The sequence below is a fragment of the Nomascus leucogenys genome, chromosome 4, assembly GCF_006542625.1.
Source record: "Nomascus leucogenys isolate Asia chromosome 4, Asia_NLE_v1, whole genome shotgun sequence".
Classification (NCBI taxonomy): Eukaryota; Metazoa; Chordata; class Mammalia; order Primates; family Hylobatidae; genus Nomascus; species Nomascus leucogenys.
Genome location: NC_044384.1, coordinates 65,232,412 through 65,256,636, shown reverse-complemented (window position 1 = coordinate 65,256,636; position 24,225 = coordinate 65,232,412). Strand labels below are relative to the sequence as shown.

The window sequence follows — 24,225 nt, the reverse complement described above, 5'->3', positions numbered from 1 at the left end:
GACCTGGTGTTAACTAAAAAAATACCAAAAGGGCAAATGTGAGATTTCTGTTCCTGAAATAAATCCTCATGATGGTATTGAGAACGGTGGAATCATAGGCTCTGGGTCATGTAGCTTTCCCCCTTGACTTTATAGAGAGATGACAAAAGAAGTGCTGGAAGGCAGTAAGTGGGAGGAGCACAACATTGTGGGACATACAGACAGGAGTGGGCCCCCTTGGGAGGGTGGAGAGAGTTGGAGAGACTCTTTGAGGGAGGTGAGTGGTGAGCAGGTGATGCACCCTTTGATGATTCTTTGGCTAAGGACTTTCTCAAGCTTTTGAACTCTAATATTTGTCATCTCTGAAAGTAACAGCAAAGCATTAGTGTGTGAGAAAACAGACATGTTTGACATGTTGGACTGCCTTTCTCTCCAGTCATAATCTAACACTCAAGCTGCCCATGTGTTTAAGACTCTGTGTGTGCAAAGTGCCATGTAAGACTGGCCAAAACACTAAAGAACGTATGACATGGTGTCTTAGGATCTTGCCAGCTAGTTGGGATATGATATGCCCATAATAACACAGCAACAATTTGAGGTAGAATGTTAATTGCCCACAAGTAATGAATTTATTAGGCATTCCATGTGTGAGATGAGACCTCATTCAACCCTGAATGAGGAGAGAATTAAGCTCACCAATTATTACGTCTGATTTGCCCTAATAACTAAAGAAGATGCTTGTGTTCAAGATCACAGTGTTACTCTAACTTGAATTTATATTTTCAGATGAAATAAGCATTGTCTATAATTAAAAATAGGTTTCAATATAATCAAAAAGGCAGATGTTTCATGCTACCTTTCCAAGAAGGAGCATCAGACTGAACTCAGTTTTATATTGACATTGTGCTTTCGACTATTAATGTTCATTTTCATTGTGTAAATATTAGTATAATGTTGTTCAGGTCAGCCAGCTGAGATGGAACCCTTCAGCTTTTGACACTGAAATGTTGAAAATAAAACTTAATTCTGTGCTTAGAAAACCCTAAAGATTCTAACAAAAGGCTCCTGGGACTGATAAATGAATTCAGTAAAGTTTCAGGATACAAAATCAGTGTACAAAAGTCAGTAGCATTTCTATACACCAATAATGTTCAAGCTGAGAGAAAATCAAGAGCACAATCCCAATTGCAATAGGCACACACAGAGAAAAATATCTAGGAATACATTTAACCAAGAAGGCGAAAGATCTTTTCAAGGAGAACTACAAAACATGGCTAAAAGAAATCACAGATGACATAAACAAATGGAAAAACATTCCATGCTCATGGGAGGGAAGAATCAATATTATTAAAGTGGCCATACTGCCCAAAGCAATTTACAGATTCAACATTATTCCTATCAAACTACCAATGCCATTTTTCACAGAACCAAAAAAACTTACTCTAAAATTCACAAGGAACTAAAAAAGAGCCCAAATAGTGAAAGCAATCCTAAGCAAAAATAACAAAGCCAGAGGCATCATATTACCTGACTTCAAACTATACTGCAAGGCTACAGAAACCAAAACAGCATGGTACTGGTACAAAAACAGATACATAGAACAATGGAACAGAATAAAGAGCCCAGAAATAAAGCTGCACACATACAGCCATCTTATCTTTGACAAAGTTGACAGAAAAAAAGCAATGGGGAAACGACTCCCTATTCAATAAATGGTGCTGGGATAGCTGGCTAGCCATATACAGAAGATTAAAACTAGACCCCCTACCTTTCACCATATACAAAAACTAAATCAAGATTAATTAATAATTTAAATGTAAGACCTCAAACTGTAAGAGTTCTAAAAGAAAACCTAGAAGACACCATTCTCAACATTGGTCTTGAGAAAGAATTTATGACTAAATCCTCAGAAGCAATTACAGCAAAAACAAAATTTGACAACTGAGACCTAATTAAACTAAAGGGCTTCTGCACAGCAAAAGAAACCATCAACAGAGTAAAGAGACAACCTACAGAATGGGAGAAAATATTCACAAACTATGCAGATGATCTAATATTTCCAGAATCTATAAGGAACTAGATTCAATAAGCAAAAACCAATTAACGCATTAAAAATGGGCAAAAAAAGAATGAAGGAGATGGAGCAGGAGAAAGGAGAAGAAAAAAGAAGAAAAAATAAAAAATAAAAAATGGGCAAAAGACATGAACAGACACTTCTCAAAAGAAGACATACAAGTGGCCAACAAACATAAAAAATGCTCAACATCACTAATCATCAGAGAAATGCAAATTAAAACCACAACGAGATACCATCTCACACCAGTCAGAATGCTTGTTATTATAAAGTCAAAAAACAACAGATACTGGCAAGGCTGCAGAGAAAGAAAGGCACATGGAGTTGCATGTTCATCGCAGCACTATTCACCATAGCAAAGACATTGAATTGACCTAGGTGCCCATCAGTGGTGTCATCCTTTTTCCATTGCTGTTCCTGTTCTGTTTCTGACCCTGGTCTGAGTGACTTCTCATGGGTTGTCTCTCTCCCAAATTATTCTTCTGTGGCCTTTGCAGTCCTGCCTGTGGTAAAACAAATTATGCAATTTTCCCAAGAGCTCAACATGTCGTTCCCTCCTCCCTGTGGCCAGGTGCACACCTGCTTTCCCTGGGGACTCTGCCTCCTAGGTGCCTGTGTGCCACGTCCACTCCTCCTTCAGGGTGCAGGCAGGCCTAGCCTACTCCAGCTCCCAACCACCCCTTTCTTACCCTATTTCCATTTGCATGGCCAACCCTCCCTTCTTGGTGATTTATGCAGTCGTATCACTGTTATTTCCACTCTTGCTGCCTCAATAGGGTGTGTGTGCATGTGTGTCTGCTCACACTGTTCACCTCCCTCTGCTCCCTCCCCTCCTCTACCCTCTCCCACCCAGTCCTGTTCTCACCCTGGGACATTCCTTTGCCCATGTGACAGTCCATCTACCTCCTAAGACCTTGGGTGCCTCCATGCCAGGAACCAGTGCCCCCCTTTTCAGTTCAACCCATCTGCCTTCGTGACCACACTGGCATAAGTCACAGTTGAACCTCCTCTGCAGTGGTAAACTTTAATCTCACCATCTGATTTTGTCCACTGTCTTTCCAGATTTTTCTGTCCCTTATTGTTACAGCACCACTTTTTCTTTTTAAGACTTGTAGTTCCTTTGTTGTCTCCCTCCTGGTTTCACATTTTCCCTGGCCAGCTCAGCCCAGTTCCTTCATGTCAGCCATTCTCTTGCCAGGATCTTCAGTCCCTTCCCTCCCTGCTGTCCTCTCCCCATCCATGCCCACTGCAATCCCAGCTCCTGACTAATGCATATTCACTGCCTAACTTCTCTACCCCAGGTGCCAAGCGCTGCTGAATAGGAACCACGAGGCCTTGCGGATAGCTGTGGCCCTGCAGATGCACAGCCTCAGCGTGTAGGCATTGTCTGGTCGTCCTTCTGTGTTGTTAGTCTGGGCTCTCTCTGCTCCCTAGGAAAGCAGGTCTATGCTGGCAGGCATCTTTCCTCCCACCTGAAGCCTTCAGTCCCTTACTGCATGTGGTGAGACCTTCCACTGCCCCCTGCAGACCAACACTCAGCACACCTCTTCCTGCCTCTTTCCCCTGTGGTCCTGGAAGAAGTGTCCCTTCTCTCCAGCCTCCTGCATCTGTGCTCTGCATCCTTTCCATTCCTCCCTTTCTAGAGATCTTACTCCATCAGTTATCTCATGGCCTGCCTCTAAGTTGACGTTTCTTCTCTTTTGAACATTTCCTTTTAGAGCCAGGCGAGGTGGCTCATGCCTGTAATCCCAGCACTTTGGGAGGCCGAGGTGGGTGGATCACCTGAGGTCGGGAGTTAGAGACCAGCTTGACCAACATGGAGAAGCCCCATCTCTACTAAAAATACAAAATTAGCGGGGTGTAGTGGTGCATGCCTGTAATCCCAGCTGCTCTGGAGGCTGAGGCAGGAGAATCACTTGAACCGGGGAAGTGGAGGTTGGGGTGAGCCGAGATTGCGCCATTGCACTCCAGCCTGGGCAACAAGAGCGAAACTCCATCTAAAAAAAAAAAAATAGAAAAAGAAAAAAGAAAAGAAAAGAACATTTCCTTTTAGAATGCAAATATGCTTAAGTTTGTTCCATTTTTATGAAAAAATAGTGTCCCTTGGTTCTGCATTTTCCTCCCTAACTCATCTCCTTAGTCCAGACTGGCTTCTTGAAATTTTAGACTGCATTTTCTCTTTCTGGATTTTTCTAACTTTCTTTCCCACCTCCAGCCTCCGCAACCTGACCTTTGGGTCAGTTCATCCAGCTCCTTAACTGCCATCCCACTGAGTCGCAACACAGCTCCTGCACCCCCTCCCGGGTCTTTCTCCTGGTCTTCACTCCTCTTCACCTGGAGGGCAGGCAGACCTCAGAACATCCAGACCTTTCAGCCCCCTTCGGTGGGACCAGCTCCCGGGGCTCTGTGCTCCGTTCCCCTGCAGCCAGCTTGTTCCACCCTCTCCTCTACGCTCTGTGTATGTTTGGCAATCTAATCTGCTCCAGCTTTGCCTCATAATTGTTCTATTGCTACTCTCACTCCGCAGCACTACTGCCTTCATTTATGGTGCACCCTGGGTTTTTTTCCACATGCATTTTTACAGCAGTTCCTTAAGCGATTTTTCTCTGTCCAGGCTGGCCCTACCTTTCACCTTGCCTGCCCGCCTTGCCGGAGGGATCTTTGTGAATTGTGGTTTCTCTGTTTATCAGTTGTGTACTTAACACCTCTGGCTGCTTTTTGTGCCATTCTATGTGGTTACGTGTGGGTGTATTTTGTCTCTCGGTGAAATTGTGATCTCCTGGAAGCCTGACTTGGGTTTCTTTCTTCTTGTTTTAGTTCCTCTCTGCCTTCTGGTTCCCGGGAGAGGTTCGTATTGTTTGCTGGTGCTTTTACCTGCACTGCCTCAGTAAGCCCTCCACTGCTTCCCCTCACTGTGTGGAGGCACCTCCCTGACTCTTAGTTGATTTAACTGAAAACAGCAGATAATATCACTTACTTCTCAGGGATTTTCTTGAATAATTCCACATCGTGTATATCAAGTGTCCAGCATACTACAGTGTCTGGCATATACATGACTTTCTTAAATACAAGCGGTTCTTAAAATCACTCTCTCGTCCCTTGCTTTTCCCACTGCCTTTTCTCAGCCCCTCTTGGTAGCCCTGTGTGCTCCGACCGCCGACCTCCCATTTATTCAGAACACTAGCCCAGCCTGGCCTCCACAGACCTTGTGCTTGCCAGAACTTGCCTCGGTTCGACCACAGTCCTTTATCCTTCCAGCCTGGCCTGCCCACGGTGGGTGTTCCTGTCTCTGTCTCCCGATCTGCATTTAAGAGTGGGTGCCCAGCGGGAAACCCGCTGTCCTTGGAGAAGAATCCTTAGTGGGTCACGTTGTTCCCAGCCTCCTCTCTCCTGCCTGATGACTCACCAGCTTTATTCATGATGAAAACAGAAGTGGTTCCTCATTTCATCCCCTTTCTCTCTAAACAAGGCACAATCGTGGCGTTCCCACCTCCCCCTACTTTCTTGTCCTGCTCTACCTCCTTCCCCTCTTCATAGGTATTATTATAATCTAGTATGATTTCAGAAAGAAATACTGTATGTCCTGAAAAGGAAATTCCAGCCTTCTGCAGGATAATAGGGTTGCATTTATTTTTGGGAGGGGCTGGGGGTTGTTGGAGGAACAGAGGCACCTTCCTGGTTTAACCTCCTAATTGTCCTAGAAACAAGACAGCCTTATTTGAACACATTCCTATTCTCTCTCTGTCTTCCTTACTTGAAATCTAAGTAAAGGGAATTCACCCTACCCCAAATTTAAGTTCTTCACTTATGCCTGAATTATATTTTAAAAATGGAATTTTTCGATCTATGCCTATACATTAAATAGAATCTGAAAGACGTGCACATGTGCATTTTGTTTTTGATAGTCTGAATTTGTATTTAGCCCTGCAGGTGCAGGAAGATTGTTCTGTGGAAATTCCTATTTGTTAAAACTCCTTGTGAAACTTTGAGATACCCAGAACCTTTCCAGCCAAAAGAGTTTAGTCAGATACCAAGTGTTTGTGCTGTGAACGTGCTTCCAAATTACTTGGCAGTCACTGAGAACACTATCACTGTTTTAATATAGATGCTTCTTAGTACTTTAAATATTAATCATTAGCCAAATGATGACCATATCTGGCTTTTTAGTACTTTTGTAAAGTGCAGTGAAATATTTTATGCATTCTAATATGCTTGGAACCAAATTATAACCTGAGTCTATATCCTCTTTTTAATTGCCTAAACTGTTTGCTTGTCTACCTATTCTTTTTTTTTTTGCCTTTTATATGTATTTTGTTGCCTCCAGTTTTAAGGTAACTTCATTGGTATTTAACAGTACTCCCAGGGGCAAAAAAAGCATTTTTTGAAAGAATACTGTGTGCATTATATTGAGATGTTTGGTTGGAGTTTAAATCACAAGGCATATCGAGACCAAAGAAGGAACTATATTTTAAAAATAGAGTGTGGCCTTGTGACATGAAGTCATTTAAGATGATTACTTGCTGGGGCTCTGAAGGGCAGAAAGAATTTCCATTCATGTTCATTTCCCATAGTTTCTAAAGGTCTAAGTTGTGGGGCAGAATCAAAGATACATCCTGATGTGGTTCAGATGCTTTTCCTACATTTAGAATCTGTGTCTCTGAAATGGTGATTGAAAGTACCAGGGCTGCTGGGAAATAGTTGAGCAGATCTGAAGTCTGGAACCAGGCAGTCAGATCAGGACTGCTTTTTAGTTCCTGGTAGGGGTATGAAGCCCCTGTAACAGGCTGCTTATCTGCAGTTCCAGCTGGAAGCTGAATGTCAAGTTCAGAGCTCTTCAGAAGGAGGAGAAATCAAAGAAGAAAATGGTGGCATTCGGAATCAAGGGTAGACACGACTTCTCATTTAATTAAAGGAAATATGTATTAGAAGTATCCTTGTCTATTTTCTCTGGGAAGAGTTTAGTCATTGGGGGAAAAATATGTGAGTTTATTGTTTCAGACACTAGACTCAGAGGATTTGTGGAATCAATTCGGTGATGGCCAATGAATTATCAAACAATTTGAGAAGTTATCTTAAAAAGTTCTTTCTATGCAGTCCTGTATTATGAATGGTGTGGGTTCTTTTTCTATGTTCATAAATGATCTTTGCTGGTCTAAGATTGCCTAGACCGAGTGGTGTTTTACCTGCTCCAGTATGTGCTTTGTTTTTGTTTCTGAGACCATAATTCAGTCAGTGGTTAGGATGCACATTAAAATGTTTATTATGCAGCCAAATTTCTTACTATCAGTAGCTTCTGGGGAAATGAGGATTTTGCAATTGAAATTCTAGCAGAATGGATTCACAAAAAGCCAATAAGAACTGCATTCACTTAACTTATTAAAGCATATTTTTGTTGAGCCCTGAGTTCTGTTTCTCTATTTGTAGAATGCCTCTTGCTATATAATCTTGGCAGCAGTTTAGGATTCTAAGTTCAGAATTAATCTATGAAAAATGTTCAAAATAACAAGGAAGTAGTCTCTAAAATGAAAGTTTAAAAATACACCATCAGCCATCCTTCACTGCCATCTTAACTGCAGCTTTGTAGCAAGTTCTGTTTAATTATGTAGGTGATGATTTTCCCCATCAGCCAAACAAATAGATGGCAAAAAAAAAAAAAAAAAAAAAGGTGTCACTTTGAAAAAGCGGAATTTGAAGCATGCCTTGCTGCCTGGCCTGTATCCCCATGATGAACAACTGCAGTGAACTGCTGTGTTCTGCTTACTGAAGTCTTCCAAATGTGTATTATTTAGTCAGTGGGTTGATTAATGACAAATCCCCTTGAAGGGTAGCCATGTGGCTCTTAATCTGTTTTTGTGTCTTAGACCTCTTTGAATATCTAATGAAAGCTATTGATACTATCCTCAGGGAATTAGGGTATCCTTAGGGAATAATAATATCCTTGGGGAAATGCTTTTATCCATTTGCACCCAAAATTTTGTATAAAATTCAAGAGGATTCTAGAACGCCCGAAGACATCATGAACCCCACTCTGACTCCACTATTAAAAACAGCTATATTAAGGTGTAGTTTGAGCAAGAATAGAAAAAGAGGCAAATGTGTGTATGTGGTGAGTGTGTGTATGTGTATTAGTGTATATAATATTTTAAGTTCTCTGTTTTCTGTGATTAAAACAAGAGAAAGCCAGAAGAAAATCTAACATTCTTATTAAGTGCCACTGTTAGGTAAAAATCATAAAGTTTCTCAAGGAAAAAGCAAGGAAGGAGCTTCGTAAACTCTTATAGTCTTCCATTGTCTTGCAGTAAATAGACTTTTATGATGAAAGGATTTATTGCAAGATTCCTGGAAGAACATTGGAGCTGTAATAATGCAACAGAAAGTTGGAAGGATGCAGCCTGTGGTTGTTCATGAGCTTCCCATGAAGTCTTTGAAAGTGTTGATAGATATCATTACCATTATCAAGGTGAAAATTAGCATTATGGAAAATTTGATAATTTATTTCAAGCCTGAAATGTGGGCACCACCTGAAAATCCTCTGCCTCCCTTGTCCTCTGCCTCCAGCCAGGCATCAGGCACTGCCCATTTTACCCCCTAAGTATGTACTGAATCTGGCCACTTCCCCCATTCCCAGTCCTACTTGCACTGGCTGAGGTCCTCATTGTCACTTGTCAAGGCTGTTGCAACTTTCTAAATGTAATAGAACTTGGCAGTTAAGTGCACAGGTCAAGGGTTGAATTTGAATTCCAGGTTTTGTATTGACCAGTGTGCAAACAGAGCAATTTGTGAATAACTGTGAGCCTTAGTTTCTTCATGTGTGAAATGGGGATTGTCAAAGTTCCAGTATAGGGTTTTTTGTTTGTTTGTTTGTTTTGAGACGGAGTCTTGCTCTGTTGCCAGGCTGGAGTGCACTGGCGTGATCTTGGCTGTCTGCAACCTCTGCCTCCCAGGCTCAAGCGATTCTCCTGCCTCAGCCTCCCGAGTAGCTGGGACTACAGGTGCACACCACCACACCCAGCTAATTTTTGTATTTTTAGTAGAGACGGGGTTTCACCACATTGGCCAGGGTGGTCTTGATCTCTTGACCTTGTGATCTGACCGCCTTGGCCTCCCAAAGTGCTGGAATTACAGGCGTGAGCCACCGCACCTGGCCCCAGGGGGTTTTAAGGCTTACGTAGTTGACTTAGACACTGTACATGGCATATGGCAGATTCTCAATTATTGGCAGATACTTAAAGCCTTTTTAACATCTTCTACTTCTAGTCTTGCCACCTTTCTAATCAATTTCCCACACCGCTCCTAATAAGATGCAAGAATATTTTTTTGCATCTTTTGCTGGTGCTTTATCAATTAAGAATGAAATAAAATTTTCTTAGCAGGACATATGAGTTTTATCATGGCCTGCATCCTGCCTGCTCATTTAGTGTCACCATCACTTGATTATGTGTATGTGTCGATTTTTTAAGAATTACCATGTCATTTAACATTTTTAACAAGACAGAAGGATATAAAAATAGAGGGGTCTTTCTCTGTCTGTTCTCCTCTCTAGATGAACCATTCAAAATAATCTGATGTAAATCTTTCTAGATTTGTATATATGTAGTTATGTAGATATGTAAATCATGTTTATATAAATAGCTGTTTGGTGTTTTTTCTTTTGATAAAAAATGACAACACACCATATGCTTATCTAACACTTGCTTAATATTGATTATGGCTGTCATTCTGCCTCGGCAGATCCAGTGATGTGTCTTGCTTTTTTCCTTTTTTTGAGACAGAGTCTTGCTCTGTCACCGAGGCTGGAGTGCAGTGGTGCGAACTTGGCTCACTGCAACCTCTGCCTCCCAGGTTCAAGCAATTCTTCTGCCTCAGCCTCCCAAGTAGCTGGGATTACAGGTGCCCACCACCATTCCCGGCTAATTTTTTGTATTTTTAGTAGAGATGGGGTTTAGCCATGTTGGCCAGGCTCTTCTTGAACTCCTGACCTCAGGTGATCCACCCACCTCGGCCTCCCAAAGTGCTGGGATTGCAGGCATGAGCCACAGTGCGTGGCCTGTTTTGCTTTTTTTAAACAGCTGCATTGTATTCCATGGTCATGTCTATTACTTCTCCATCTAAAAGTATTTTTTGTGTATGATATTGTGGTGGGAATCTACCTTAATTGTTCTCTCCAAATTGGTAGTCATGTGTTCTGATGCCATCTTCTTTGCTCTGCAGTCTGCAGAGCCACCTTTATTTATATTAAATCCCCACATTTAGGAGTGCCTTTTATAGACTCCCCATGGCACTGTATTCACACTTTTGGCAGCTGGGGATAACTTAATGGCCATAGGTGGTACATATTCGACCACCAATTTTAGATATTTGAAACATTTATTATATTTATAATTATGAAATAAAAAGTTAAAAATTATGAAGTCTTTAATTAGCAAGGGGGATGGTGATGCTTATGACTTTTGGTAATGTTCTAGCATCCTGACCAATCACTCAAACAGGAAAGCCAGATACACTTACATTGTGGCCTTGGGCATATCATCTATAAAATGTGCATAATAACACTTACTGCATAGGGTTTTTATGATGATTTAATGTGTTAATATTTGTAAGTACTTAAGACAGTATCTGGCGCAATGTTAAAAGGCATTTATGTATGACTTGATAAAGGATGGCTGAGGCTCTGTAACCATTCCTTCTCAATCTTATATTCTTCCTTTCTCTTACTGAGAAAATTGTATCTAACCATTCTAGGTTTCTGGCTACAACAGCAAGTGTTTGGTGGTTTCTCATACAGTTCTCAATCATGCTGTTTATTCAGACCAAACATAAACTCAGATTCCTTTTGCTTCATCAAATGCAGAGTCGACAAGACTGTCACACTCAAAACCTGGCAGGTTGGTTCTCCCTACTTTAACAAAGCCTGCAAGGGCCTTCCTAACTTTCTCTTTGGTTGTATTCATCTTGGAAAATACTTCTTCATTCTTCATGTTCTCTTCTGTAGCATTTGAATTATTTTTGACATTACTGATAACGTGATTGATTTTTTTTCCATTGAGTGAAGAAAGTCATCAAATTTTGTCAAAGAGTGAAATTCTCTGTGGTCAAGCTGTTTATATCACAGTTCGCCTATGTAAGACTTCCTCATATCTCACCCTTCAAATTTAAAATAGTGACATTTTGTCCCCCAAGGGACACATTGGAACAATTTTAGATGTGGAAGATGTTGCTGAGATAAACCATTTGAGCAGGCTGCTGAATTCATGGCAAAGGCCTTTTTGTAGTAAGAAATTTTGTTTTTGTCATCTGCATATAAAATTCCTCCTGTGAACATCTTTCCCTTTGAGAGCCATTGTGTGAAGGTTTAGAAATTAGTGGCCTGAGGTCCTTGCCCAGTTCTTTGTATAACATATTAAAACATGTGCCTCAGTGGCCAGGATTTGATTGCAGGCCCAATTTCCCCCACCTTTCTCAATGCTGAATTAAAATAAGGAAAATGTTGTTGACTGCCTACCTGTGCCTTTGAATAAAATAGAATATCGAGGGGCATTCAGTTGGAATCTTGCATTTATATCACTTGAGCACTCTTCTGTGATACACCCCTAGCTGATGCTTTGCTAGTGCTGATGGCCGCAGACCTTCCCCACTCTATTGTGGTTCACAAAATAATCATGACAAAGCATCATCTGTTCTGTCTCATAATGTGGAGTGGATGGCACACACATATAATCATTATTGCTTTTAGGAATTTCACCAGTAGCTTGTCTTCAGTTTCTCTAGGCATGGTGATGGTGTTTTTTGTTTTTTTTTCCCTCATGTTATGGCTCATTTTACAAGCATTTTAAATAATAGTATACAATTTGTACCTGCTTTTGTCAAGAGGTGTGGAACTTTGAATAATGTTTCTTTTCCTTTATTAGTGACAACATAAATCAACTTCATATGAGAAAATGTTATTTTGTGGCTGTTTGGGAAAAGAAAATGACGAAGCGAAACACCTTAACTTTTGTACTCAAGAGCACTGGCTCTTCTTTGGAAACGTCCTTGGGGCCTTCCATGGCCTCTAGCCAGGTTTCATTTTGCCTGTTTAGTTGCCACTTCTGTCCCTTTATGTGGAACACACAGCTGGCAGGTTTTCACAAGACGCAGGTCCTTAGTTGTACTCGGCTACTAAACTGGCTGTGTGACCTAGAGAAAGTTTATTCACCCTTCTGGGCTTGAGTCGATCTGTAAGTTTTTCCAGGTCTCTGAACCTTATGATTTTTTATGACTGAATTTAATGGGCCTATTGTTTGCTTTAAGTATGTGATTCTAGTTATCTTTTCTTATCATAAAATATAATCTTACAAGCACAGTATCAATTATATTAATTAAACATGATATTTTTAAAAAGGAAAAAATTTTTAAAATCTGTCATGAATAAACCATTGAACAGAGAAGAGAGACTGATGAAAGGCAGTGATATTTCTCACTAAATGTTGCCTTTCAGATTGTTAAAATGAACGTTTTATTTTTTATTTGAAACCCTCCAAGAAATGCTGAGTCGGTTTTAGCTATGTAATGTTACTTGCGACATTATAGAAAGCTCCCAAATGTTCCATTGGGAAACCAACTTGAAAGGCTGACAAGAGTAACATTGATCATCTTCACTTCTGGCTGGGAAGTATTGTCAATGTCTCAAATTTATCAATCATGTGTGATAAGACGATATAGTTTGCTCAAAATAACACTGTTTCCTCCCCACCCCTAATTTTGTAGGGTTTCAGTTTTGTTAAAACATGAACAATGTTCTTTCAGTTTCTATGTCTTCTTAAGTTTCCTCTCAGCATTAGTAATATTCTCTCCCTGTGATCTACCTTCTTCTTTATATTTTGTCAGCGTTGTGTGCATGTGTATTTGTATATGTGTATGGCACTTTTGAAGTTAACTGAGAAATTTCAAAGCAGTGAACAGGAGGTAGTCACACAAAACTTGTTAAATACAATCTGCTGGAAAACATAGTAGATGTGAGAATAAGGCTGGGAGAGTTAAACACACACATGACATTTATTTTTGTAGAAATAAAATATTCCTGAGAAATCATTCATTCTTGCCATTTCATTTTGGGGTTTGTCATCTTTTAAGTTTTTCCTTAGAAGCTTCTAAAATGATCTCAGAATGTAAGAAAAATTTAACGATATTTTACAAGCCAATTCATAGGTTTTAAAATTATTTCATGCTTACATAAAAAAGGCTTGCATCCAAGTATAGAAGAAGGTTGAATGAGCTGTGTACCTATACACAGTGGAGTACAATGCAGCTGTGAAAAAGAGTGTGCGTAATAGTTGGGAACAGACATGGAGTGGTTTCCAAGAGACATTAGTAATGCAAAAAGCCACATGCAAAAGAGCATGTGTAGTATGCTGCCTTTTGTGTGAGAAAGAAGGAGAAATAAGAAAAACCTACATATAACTGCTTATCTTTACAAAAAGAAGCTTCAGAAGCATAAACCAGAAAACAGTGAAGTTGGTGACCTCTGCGAGGTGATGTGAGGAAATGCGGTGGATAGAATATGGGAGGAAGAGAGTAACTTTTGCTAATTTTAACTTTTGGAAGCATGTTAATATTCTACATATTTAAAAAATCATTAAGAACTGAAAGCAAATTGAACAAATTTGAACTCAGTTGTATTTCAAATGGATATTGTAACTTTACTGAAGAGAGAACAAATAGGAACCCAAGTAGTTCATGAACGCAGTTTTTAACTACATACTCCATCTTGGATGGCACAGGAGGGAGGGAAAATTGCAAAGAAATCTTGAACTTTTAAAATAGGTTTTCTTATTATGACAGTATGGGTAAAACAGTTCTGAAGTGGTAAGAGACCCTGTAGGATTTGGTAAATAAGTAAATGTGTCAACTTTGTTCAAGGAGAAACACAAAGTGGATGCAGGAGGGCAGAACAAACCTTTTGGGGAGGGATTAGACTTAGACATATCTGTTTGAACTTACGATTTATAAAATATATATGTATGTTTGTATGGGTATACATGTGTACATGTCTATGTATGAATGTATGTATATGTGCATTTTGTATGTAACTAGTGAAGAAATGGGACAACACTGTGATTGAATGATCAAAACTACCATCACCAGTGAGGGACAGAGAGACAACATGTGCCTCTGGATGTGATACCCTGAGAAGGACACAACACATCCATGAAGTATTCTGGCAAAAAAATGTACCACCTGAATCAAATCTTGAGGAAGCATCAGACAGACCCAAAATGAGGAATGTTCTAGTCAAAAAATCAGAGGAAGGGCCTGTAATCCCAGAACTTTGGGGGGCCAAGGTGGGTGGATCACCTGAGGACAGGAGTTCTAGACCAGCCTGGCCAACATGGTGAGACCCTGTCTCTACTGAAAAAATACAAAAAAAAAAAAAAATTAGCCGGGCATGGTGGCACACGGCTGTAATCCCAGCTACTCGGGATGCTGAGGCAGGAGAATCGCTTGAACCTGGGAGCTGGAGGTTGCAGTGAGCTGAGATGGCACCATTGCACTCCAGCCTGGGTGACAGAGCGAGACTCCATCTAAAAAAAAAAAAAAAAAAAAAATCAGAGGAGGGGAAAGTCTGCATTCTTGAAAACATGTCTGTGCTATGCAAGACAATGACATGGTGTGGGAAAAGTTTCTGATTAAGGAAGACTGAAGAGCCCCGTCAACTCATAACATCCGACCCTAGACTGGCTCCTGCTTTGCAGGCGGTGTGTGGGGGTGAATGTTGGAAAGCATATTGTTGGATAAATGGACAAAATTGGAATATGAATGGAAGATTAGAAAAAGTATTGTATAAATGTTAAATTTACAGAAGTTAATATCTGAGTTATGGTTTTGTAAGAGAATGTTCTATTCTTAGGGAAAATACACTACTCTTAGGGAAAATTATTTTGGGGTAAAGGGCCTTCAAAATGTTCAGAAAAAAGTTTATGTCCATATGTTTCTCTATCTATGTATATGCTCACAGAGACGTATGAGAGATAGAGTAAGTACAAATGGTAAAGCAAAGCAGGTGAAATGTAACAATGAGTGAATCTAGGCAAAGGCTGTCTATGCATGTGCTCTCTACACTGTCTTGTTGTTGCAACTTTTAAATTTCCCAGTGGAATAATTTTTTTTTTTTTTAGATGGAGTCTCACTCTGTTGTCCAGGCTGGAGTACAGTGGCCCAGTCTTGGCTCACTGCAACCTCCATCTCTTGGGTTCAAGTGATTCTCCTGCCTCACCTCCAGAGTAGCTGGGATTACAGGCACGCATCATCACACCTGGCTAATTCTTGTATTTTTAGTAGAGATGGGGTATTGCCATGTTGGCCAGGCTGGTCTCGAACTCCTGACCTCAGGTGATCCACCTGCCTTGGCCTCCCAAAGTGCTAGGATTACCAGCGTGAGCCACTGTGCCCGGCCCCTGTAATAATTTTTAAAAAGAATAAATTTTAACCCCAAAATAGGCATTCAGATGTTAAGCAATATTAAATAATAATATAATTAGTGATTAAATGCAGCTCTAGATCTAATAGATCTAGGTTCTAGTCATCATTTTCCATTAGTATATGATTATTTGCAATTAACAATAAACTGACTAGTAATGCTGAATCTGTTCAAAACTGTATGCTTAAAGAAAATAATGATGAAACAGTGGGGTTTTCTAGATATACAATCATGTCACCTGCAAACAGGGACAAATTGACTTCCTCTTTTCCTAATTGAATACCCTTTATTTCCTTCTCCTGCCTGATTGCTCTGGCCAGAACTTTGTCTCAGCCCAAAATCTCCTTAAGCTGATAAGCAACTTCAGCAAAGTCTCAAGATACAAAATCAATGTGCAAAAATCACAAGCATTCTTGTACACCAATCACAGACAAACAGAGAGCCAAATCATGAGTCAACTCCCATTCACAATTGCTTCAAAGAGAATAAAATACCTAGGAATCCAACTTACACGGGATGTGAAGGACGTCTTCAAGGAGAACTACAAACCACTGTTCAATGAAATAAAAGAGGATACAAACAAATGGAAGAACATTCCATGCTCATGGGTTGGAAGAATTGGTACCGTGAAAATGGCCATACTGCCCAAGGTAATTTATAGATTCAATGCCATCCCCATCAAGCTACCAATGACTTTCTTCACAGAATTGGAAAAAACTACTTTAAAGATCATATGGAACCAAAAAAGAGCCCGCATCGCCAAGTCAATCCTAAGCCAAAAGAACAAAGCTGGAGGCATCACGCTACCTGACTTCAAACTATACTACAAGGCTACATAACCAAAACAGCATGGTACTGGTACCACACCAGAGACATAGATCAATGGAACAGAACAGAGCCCTCAGAAATAATGCCGCATATCTACAACTATCTGATCTTTGACAAACCTGACAAAAACAAGAAATGGGGAAAGAATTCCCTATTTAATAAATGGTGCTGGGAAAACTGGCTAGCCATATGTAGAAAGTTGAAACTGGATCCCTTCCTTACACCTTATACAAAAATTAATTCAAGATGGATTAAAGACTTACATGTTAGACCTAAAACCATAAAAACCCTAGAAGAAAGCCTAGGCAATACCATTCAGGACATAGGCGTGGGCAAGGACTTCATGTCTAAAACACCAAAAGCAATGGCAACAAAAGCCAGAATTGACAAGTGGGATCTAATTAAACTAAAGAGCTTCTGCACAGCAAAAGAAACTACCATCAGAGTGAACAGGCAACCTACAGAATGGGAGAAAATTTTTGCAACCTACTCATCTGACAAAGGGCTAATATCCAGAATCTACAATGAACTCAAATTTACAAGAAAAAAACAAACAACTCCATCAACAAGTGGGCAAAGGACATGAACAGACACTTCTCAAAAGAAGACATTTATGCAGCCAAAAAACACATGAAAAAATGCTCATCATCACTGGCCATCAGAGAAACTCAAATCAAAACCACAATGAGATACCATCTCACACCAGTTAGAATGGCCATCATTAAAAAATCAGGAAACAACAGGTGCTGGAGAGGATGTGGAGAAATAGGAACACTTTGACACTGTTGGTGGGACTGTAAACTAGTTCAACCATTGTGGAAGTCAGTGTGGCTATTCCTCAGGGATCTAGAACTAGAAATACCATTTGACCCAGCCATCCCATTACTGGGTATATACCCAAAGGACTATAAATCATGCTGCTGTAAAGACACATGCACACGTATGTTTATTGTGGCACTATTCACAATAGCAAAGAGTTGGAACCAACCCAAATGTCCAACAACGATAGACTGGATTAAGAAAATGTGGCACATATACACCATGGAATACTATGCAGCCATAAAAAATGATGAGTTCGTGTCCTTTGTAGGAACATGGATGAAACTGGAAAACATCATTCTCAGTAAACTATCGCAAGGACAAAAAACCAAACACTGCATGTTCTCACTCATAGGTGGGAATTGAACAATGACAACTCATGGACACAGGAAGGGGAACATCACACTCCGGGGACTGTTGTGGGGTGGGGGGAGAGGGGAGGGACAGCATTAGGAGATATACCTAATGCTAAATGACGAGTTAATGGGTGCAGCAAAACAACACGGCACATGGATACATATGTAACAAACCTGCACATTGTGCACATGTACCCTAAAACCTAAAGTATAATAATAATAATAAAAAAAGAAAATAATGATGAATTGGAGCAATTTATGGAGTCTGCTGTGAAAATGTTACAGTAAAAATAGCAATAAACATTCAAAAGTATCTAGAAATAAATATAGCAAAGTATTTTGGCAGTTTTATGTGAAAATTCTAAAACACTTTTGACAGATAAAAATGATTAGATCAAATGGGAGAGAAAACAAGTTTCTGAATTTAAAAAACTTAATATGGAAATGATTGCTTTCTCAATAGAAAGACTCATTATAAGCAAATAAAACTGTGTGATATAGGCAAATAAGTCAATGAAACATAAGAGAGGGGTCAGAAATAAGACCTACAAGTATGTAGAAACCAGATATGACAGAGCTGACTTTGCCGATCAATTCAAGTGTGGACTATCCAAAACGCTTTTCTTGAATGATTTGTTTTCCATGTGAAAAAAGTAGGCCTCTACCTGCCACCATAGAAAACTCAATTTCAGTTGTACTACAAATTTAAATATGAAGAAAGAAACTTCAACAGTTCTTAAAAAATACTAGGGACAGGTGCAGTGGCTCACACCTATAATCCTAGCACTTTGGGAGGCTCAGGAGGGTGGATCATTGGAGGTCAGGAGTTCAAGACCAGCCTGGCCAACATGGTGAAACCCCATCACTACTAAAAATACAAAAATTAGCCAGGCCATAGTGATGCGCACTTGTAATCCCAGCTACTTGGGAGGCTGAGGCAGGAGAATTGCTTGAACCTGGGAGGCGGAGGTTGCAGTGAGCTTAGATCATGTCACTGCACTCCAGTCTGGGTGACAGAGTGAGACCTTGTCTCAGAAAAAAAAAAAAAAAAAAGGACAATACCTATGTAGCTTCAGAGTTAAGAAGGATTTCATAGGCTGAGTATGTAGAATGTATAGAAAATAACTGATATATTTTACTACATTAAAATTAAAAGTTTATCTGCAACAAAGTCACTGTAAACACAGTAAGAGCCAAGTCACAGACTGAGAGTAGGTAATCCATATAATAAAGTGATGTTATCCAGGGTACAGGAAGGAAAAATTGGCAAAAGGAATAAATGGGAAGTTCATAGGACACACAACTTCATGGAGGTACTATGTCAAAGCATATTAACATAACGAAACCATCCTTGAGCACTAACTACATATAAGAACAGTCTTCCATCTTTAGCCACATCACTGAGCTTCTAAACTATACAGTTAATTCTTTCAAAAAATTCTTATTTGGGCTGGGCATGGTGGCCTGTAATCCTAGCACTTTGGGAGGCCAAGGCGGGTAGATCACGAGGTCAGGAGTTCAAGACCAGCCTAGCCAAGATGGTGAAACCCCGTCTCTACTAAAACTGCAAAAATTAGCCAGGCACAGTATGTAATCCCAGCTGTTAGGGAGGCTGAGGCAGGAGAATCACTTGAACCCGGGAGGTGGAGGTTGCAGTGAGCCAAGATCATGTCAATACACTCCAGCAAGAGTCCATCTCAAAAAAAAAATCTTATTTGATTTATGTTTTTGACAAATTATAATCATATATAATCCTGAGGTAGACAGTGATGTTATGCTGTATGTACACAGTGTGGAATGATTGAATCAAGCATACTCACACATCCATCACCTTAAATACTTACCATTTATTCCTCCTTTCTAACTGCCACTTTGTACCCTTTGACCAGCATCTCCCCATTCCCTCAACTTCCAGCCTCTGGTAGACACCATTCTACTCTCTGTTTCTATGAGTTCAGTTGTTTTAGACTTCACCTAGAGGTGACACCAAATATTTTAATATAAAACTGTGATGAAATCTCAGTGGCTAATGTTATGTCATGAAATTTTGTAGGATCAGTCCTTTCCAGAGCATGAAAATGGTTTTCAGATTGGAATGAGATTAGAAGGCATTGATCCCCGACATCCATCGGTATTCTGTGTGCTTTCTGTAGCGGAGGTAAGAGGTGGTGTTACTGTCTTGGGCTAATTGCCTAGTGACAGAAAGATAATTTTCTAGAAAATAACAAATTTGTTTGATATTTATTATGTACAAGTTCCAGTGCATTATGGATTTATTTTAGTCAGTGATGGGTGAAACTATGTTTCTTAGTGAATTTTTTTCCTTCTTTGAAGATGAATTTTCTAATAAGTCCTTCATCAACTAGCATTTATTCTTGACTTAATTGGTAAATAATTTTCACTTGAGGTTGATAACAATCTGTGAATCCCAGTGTTTTTTTTTAACCTATTAACAGAGACATACTTATTCACATTTTAGCTGAACTAATGAGAAATGTGTATGAATAATATTAATGCATATGAATTATATATTTATATAAATACATTCACTTTATGAAAATCATTTAGAGTGGAGAGCTCTTGATGAATGGCTTATAAAATGTAATACTTACTAAACATATTATTAAATCAATAAAAGATCTTTATATTTCTGATAGCATTGAACATAAGTCACATTTATTTACTTTACTGATTGATTATAGCTATTAAATTTGTACCACATGTCTAGAGGATGTATTTCTCAGACCATTTTATTATTCTCTTTATTGAGTGTGCTGGATACATATGTTAGAGTTGAAACAAAGCCATGCCTATTTTAGTTTTGCTTTGTACTTTAGCTTACACTGTCTTGGAATATGAATCCAGGCCAGAGGGCAGAAGATAGGGTTGCTGAAGGGAATATTTGACAGGTATTGAATTAATAAATAAACCAGTTAATTAATGAATACATAAACTGACCCTCAGAGTCCTAGATTGGGTACAAGGGTCACTGCTTTTGCAGAATGCACTATATACCTGTAAGACAGGGTCTAATTTCATTACCATTTTGTCTTAATCAGAGGTCATCCATAAATTTGTTCTTTAATGGAAACATTTGGATAGAAGGGTTGGCTCTTATATGTTGATAGTACTGACAAAATATGTGAATATTTTGTGAATTTTGTGTCTACTCCAAATATATGACACTTAACGAATGATGGTAAACTTTCTATCTTGCAGGTTTGTGGTTACCGTCTAAGACTTCATTTTGATGGTTATTTAAGTTGCTATGATTTTTGGACCAATGCTGGTTCCCCTGACATTCATCCAGTAGGGTGGTGTGAAAAGACCAAACATGAATTGCACATCCCTAAGGGTAAGCCAGGATACATTTACCAACTGGAAAGAGAATCAATTGGTATTTCACTTATATTTTAACAATATTTTATGAAATTCTAACAAGAGATCCTGGTGTGGATTGATTTCCAAAATGAAATTGTGTTCCATAAAGAGTAGTAAGACTATAATGGTACCATTTTTAGAAGTAAATATCTTTAAAGAAAAGCATAAATGACTATTTAGGTCAAATATTCTGATAATGTACAGAGGGCAGAAATAAAATATTATGAAAGCATTTTATTTCATTTTAGATAAAGTTTATTAAACCTTATAAGGAGTGCAGACTAATATTTAAATCATGGTTGAAATGAAATATCTAATCGACGATACTGCAAGGTGAGGAAACTTGATTCACTGCAAATAATTTGTTTCAGACTTAGGAATCACGGAAAACAAAGAACCATGAAAAAAATCACTATTTTCTTTTGATGGGAATGAAAAATATCATTGTTTTGTTATGTGCTAGAGGAATCTGGGCCAGGCAGATGTGACCAAAACCTTTTCGATTTGCTGTGTGCAAGTGAGGTGGGGATGTGGTCAAGGATGATGCTGATGGGCTCATATCTTTGCACAGCAAACTTCTGTACACTGTCTCTGGCTTGGATGTCAGACTGTTGGATGACTGTGGCAACTTCTGGAGTCAGTATACAGTCCTTTATTCCTAGTTATCCACTCAGGGTGTCCCTTGGGATCCTCCCCTGAGGCTGATGGCAGAGTCCCTTGAGGTTGCTGGTTTCGAGGAAGCTGGTGACAGGCTACAGGCTCGTTCATTCAGTAGGTATTTATGGAGTCCTTACCACGTGAGGCACTGAGGGCCAACAGCAAGTAAAGCAATGTCTCTATCTCCACGGGGCTTCATTTCAGAGGAGAAGGATAATGGCGGTGGCTGCAGGGACACTCTTTCAGACAGCATGGGGGAGAAAGGCCTCTCTGTGGGCATAATATTCCAAAGAGACGTGGGTGAAAATGAGTGAGGAAGCAGTGTGGTGTCTGGGTAAGCCATCCAAGAGAGTAACAGGAGCAGGCGCCCGGGGCAGGAGTGTGCTTTGCGAGGATGAGTCATCTCAGGGAGACAGCAGAGAAGCGCCCAGGCGGGAAGGTCGGGGACGAAGAGGGTGGTGTTCCCAGGCCTGGAAGGCTGTGCAGGGAGTTTGACTCTTGTTTCAAGGCTGGTGCTCAGAACCATATTTTGGGCTTGTACTGTTTGGCCAGCACTGTGTGAGAGCCACGCTAGGGCATGCGAATGGAAGGATGGAGCAGTTTTTAATGGGAGACTAGTAAAGATGTGGCACAGAAAGCTGGAGCTGTCGAGTGGGCTTTGGATTGAGAAGGCGTTTCTGTGCCTGGCATCCTGGATGGCTGCACCCTCAGGACCTCTGATGGTCTCTGTGACGTCGCTTCCTCAGGAGTGGGGACAGGTACGGGAACTCTGGTCTCATCCCTTAGCCCATTCAGGAAAGCCTTAATGGGCTATGAGACTCCCATCAAGCCACCAGAGTACTGACTCCGTATCAGAGCATATGAAATTGTATCGGGAATGATGCGCGTGATGGGGAAGCACCATCAACAGTTTTGAACATAATACATTTTAAAAAGGTGAAACAATTTGGAGATTTTAATTTAAATCTTTTGTGGGTGCTAAGGACATTGAATTTATGGCAGGACACTAATAATAATAATATGAGGTTGGTGCAAAAGTAATTGTTTTTTTTTTCCATTAAAAGTAATGGCAAAAACCGCAATTACTTTTGCACCAATCTAATATATTTAATATGCATGTGATTACATCTTTGGGGTATTTTGAGTAATCTGTGCTTTTTTTAGGTTATAGAAAAGATAAATTTGTTTGGATGGATTACTTGAAGGCCTGCAAATTGCAAAATGCTCCAAAGAAATTATTCAGAAACAGAAGTCCTGTAAGTATTTTCTTTCTCAGCATAAATCAAATTTCCCCCACACTTAAATTTCTTAAAATTCACTATATATTGTTTTATTTTAATCCCTTAAGAAGTTATGGAAACTCTTAACTTCCTATGACTTTTCTCACCTAATTCGTCAGTTTCTTATGGGCATATCTTGGTTTTCTTCCTTTAAAAATATAATTAAATACTTCAATTAGATGGGAAAAAGTTGGGAAAAGTTAAAAACTTTATGTTTGAAGCCTACTAAAATTAAAAGTGTCTTTAAAAAATGTTTTCCCTTACAGTGAGTTAATCCTTTAATCTTGGTTTCGGTGTTTTGAAACCAGCAGATACTCTAAGTAGGCTTTGAATGTACCCAGCCTAGATATATTTAAGTGTAATGAAAATGAGAGTAACATTTTGTACTAGTTGAAGGGGTGTTCTGAGGATCTGGGTAGATCACACTTCTTATGCCATCTGTATCCCCAGAAATCTAGTGAACCTTCAGTAGAGGAGAATAAGTCGCAACCCCAGAAGTCGGCTCTGCCACCAGCAGACGGTGTCACTGTGCAGGCCACTCACTGAATTTCTCCAGACATCACTTCTGTGATCTTGAAAGCAGTGTTATACAATCGTTAAATATGTTTCATAGATTTGTATCAAGAAAAGGAGCTATTAAAACATGAAATTGCTGTAAAAATAGAATGTGCTGACGGAGAATAAAAATCAGGGTTTGATAAAAGAGAAGTAGAGAAAAACACCCTTTTTTAGTCCCCAGATACTGTGTGTACTCCCTAAATCTCAGGATTGGCTAATAATAGATATATGAAGGGTGGGTTTGTAATTGTTATGTTATTGTAAATCATAGTTCATAGTATTTTTATACTAAGAAAAGCACAGATAGTAAAAAAGCACTCACATTTTAAAATTATAAATTTAAATTATATGTTAAATATGTATAAATTATATATATAAATTCACATTTTAAATTATAATTTTATTTAAGCATGTAGTTCTTAAATATTGAAAAAGCCAGTTATTTTCAGATTGAGTAATCAAATTAAAAGGATACTTTGGTGCTAATTAGAGCATATCTTCACCACTTTTTCAAATAGGGGCATTTGGAAACTTCAAAAGCCTATGGGAAGCAGAGGAGGTTATTTGATACTATTGTGTTCAGTAAACATCATATTTTAAAATTAATACAAATTATTCTAAGAAACAAAGAGGGAAATATGAAGATGATAAGGGAAAGAAAACCTCCCTGCACAACAAAAGACAAAAGCACAAAGGAAAGCTAGTTTCCTGGGCTTTTGTTATGAGTATAAACTATGTGACAGTTGCCGGATATTTTTACAGGCATTTGCTGGCTTTGTGCAGAGGCTAAGTGCTGACACCTGTAGACTTTGCTGATGCTAAACATAGAAGTTTTGA

General features: G+C 39.4%; 1 protein-coding gene across 3 annotated transcripts in view; it reads left to right on the top strand.

The window, feature by feature from the left end:
- Positions 1–24,225, top strand: part of L3MBTL4 (L3MBTL histone methyl-lysine binding protein 4) — a 481,074-nt gene that overhangs the window by 151,881 nt on the left and 304,968 nt on the right. For all 3 annotated transcript variants that reach the window (XM_030810728.1, XM_012506197.2, XM_030810729.1), the window contains exons 6-8: positions 19,566–19,670; positions 20,732–20,867; positions 22,715–22,806. In XM_030810728.1, the coding sequence (XP_030666588.1) occupies positions 19,566–19,670; positions 20,732–20,867; positions 22,715–22,806 (333 nt within the window). The remainder of the gene's footprint in view (positions 1–19,565; positions 19,671–20,731; positions 20,868–22,714; positions 22,807–24,225) is intronic.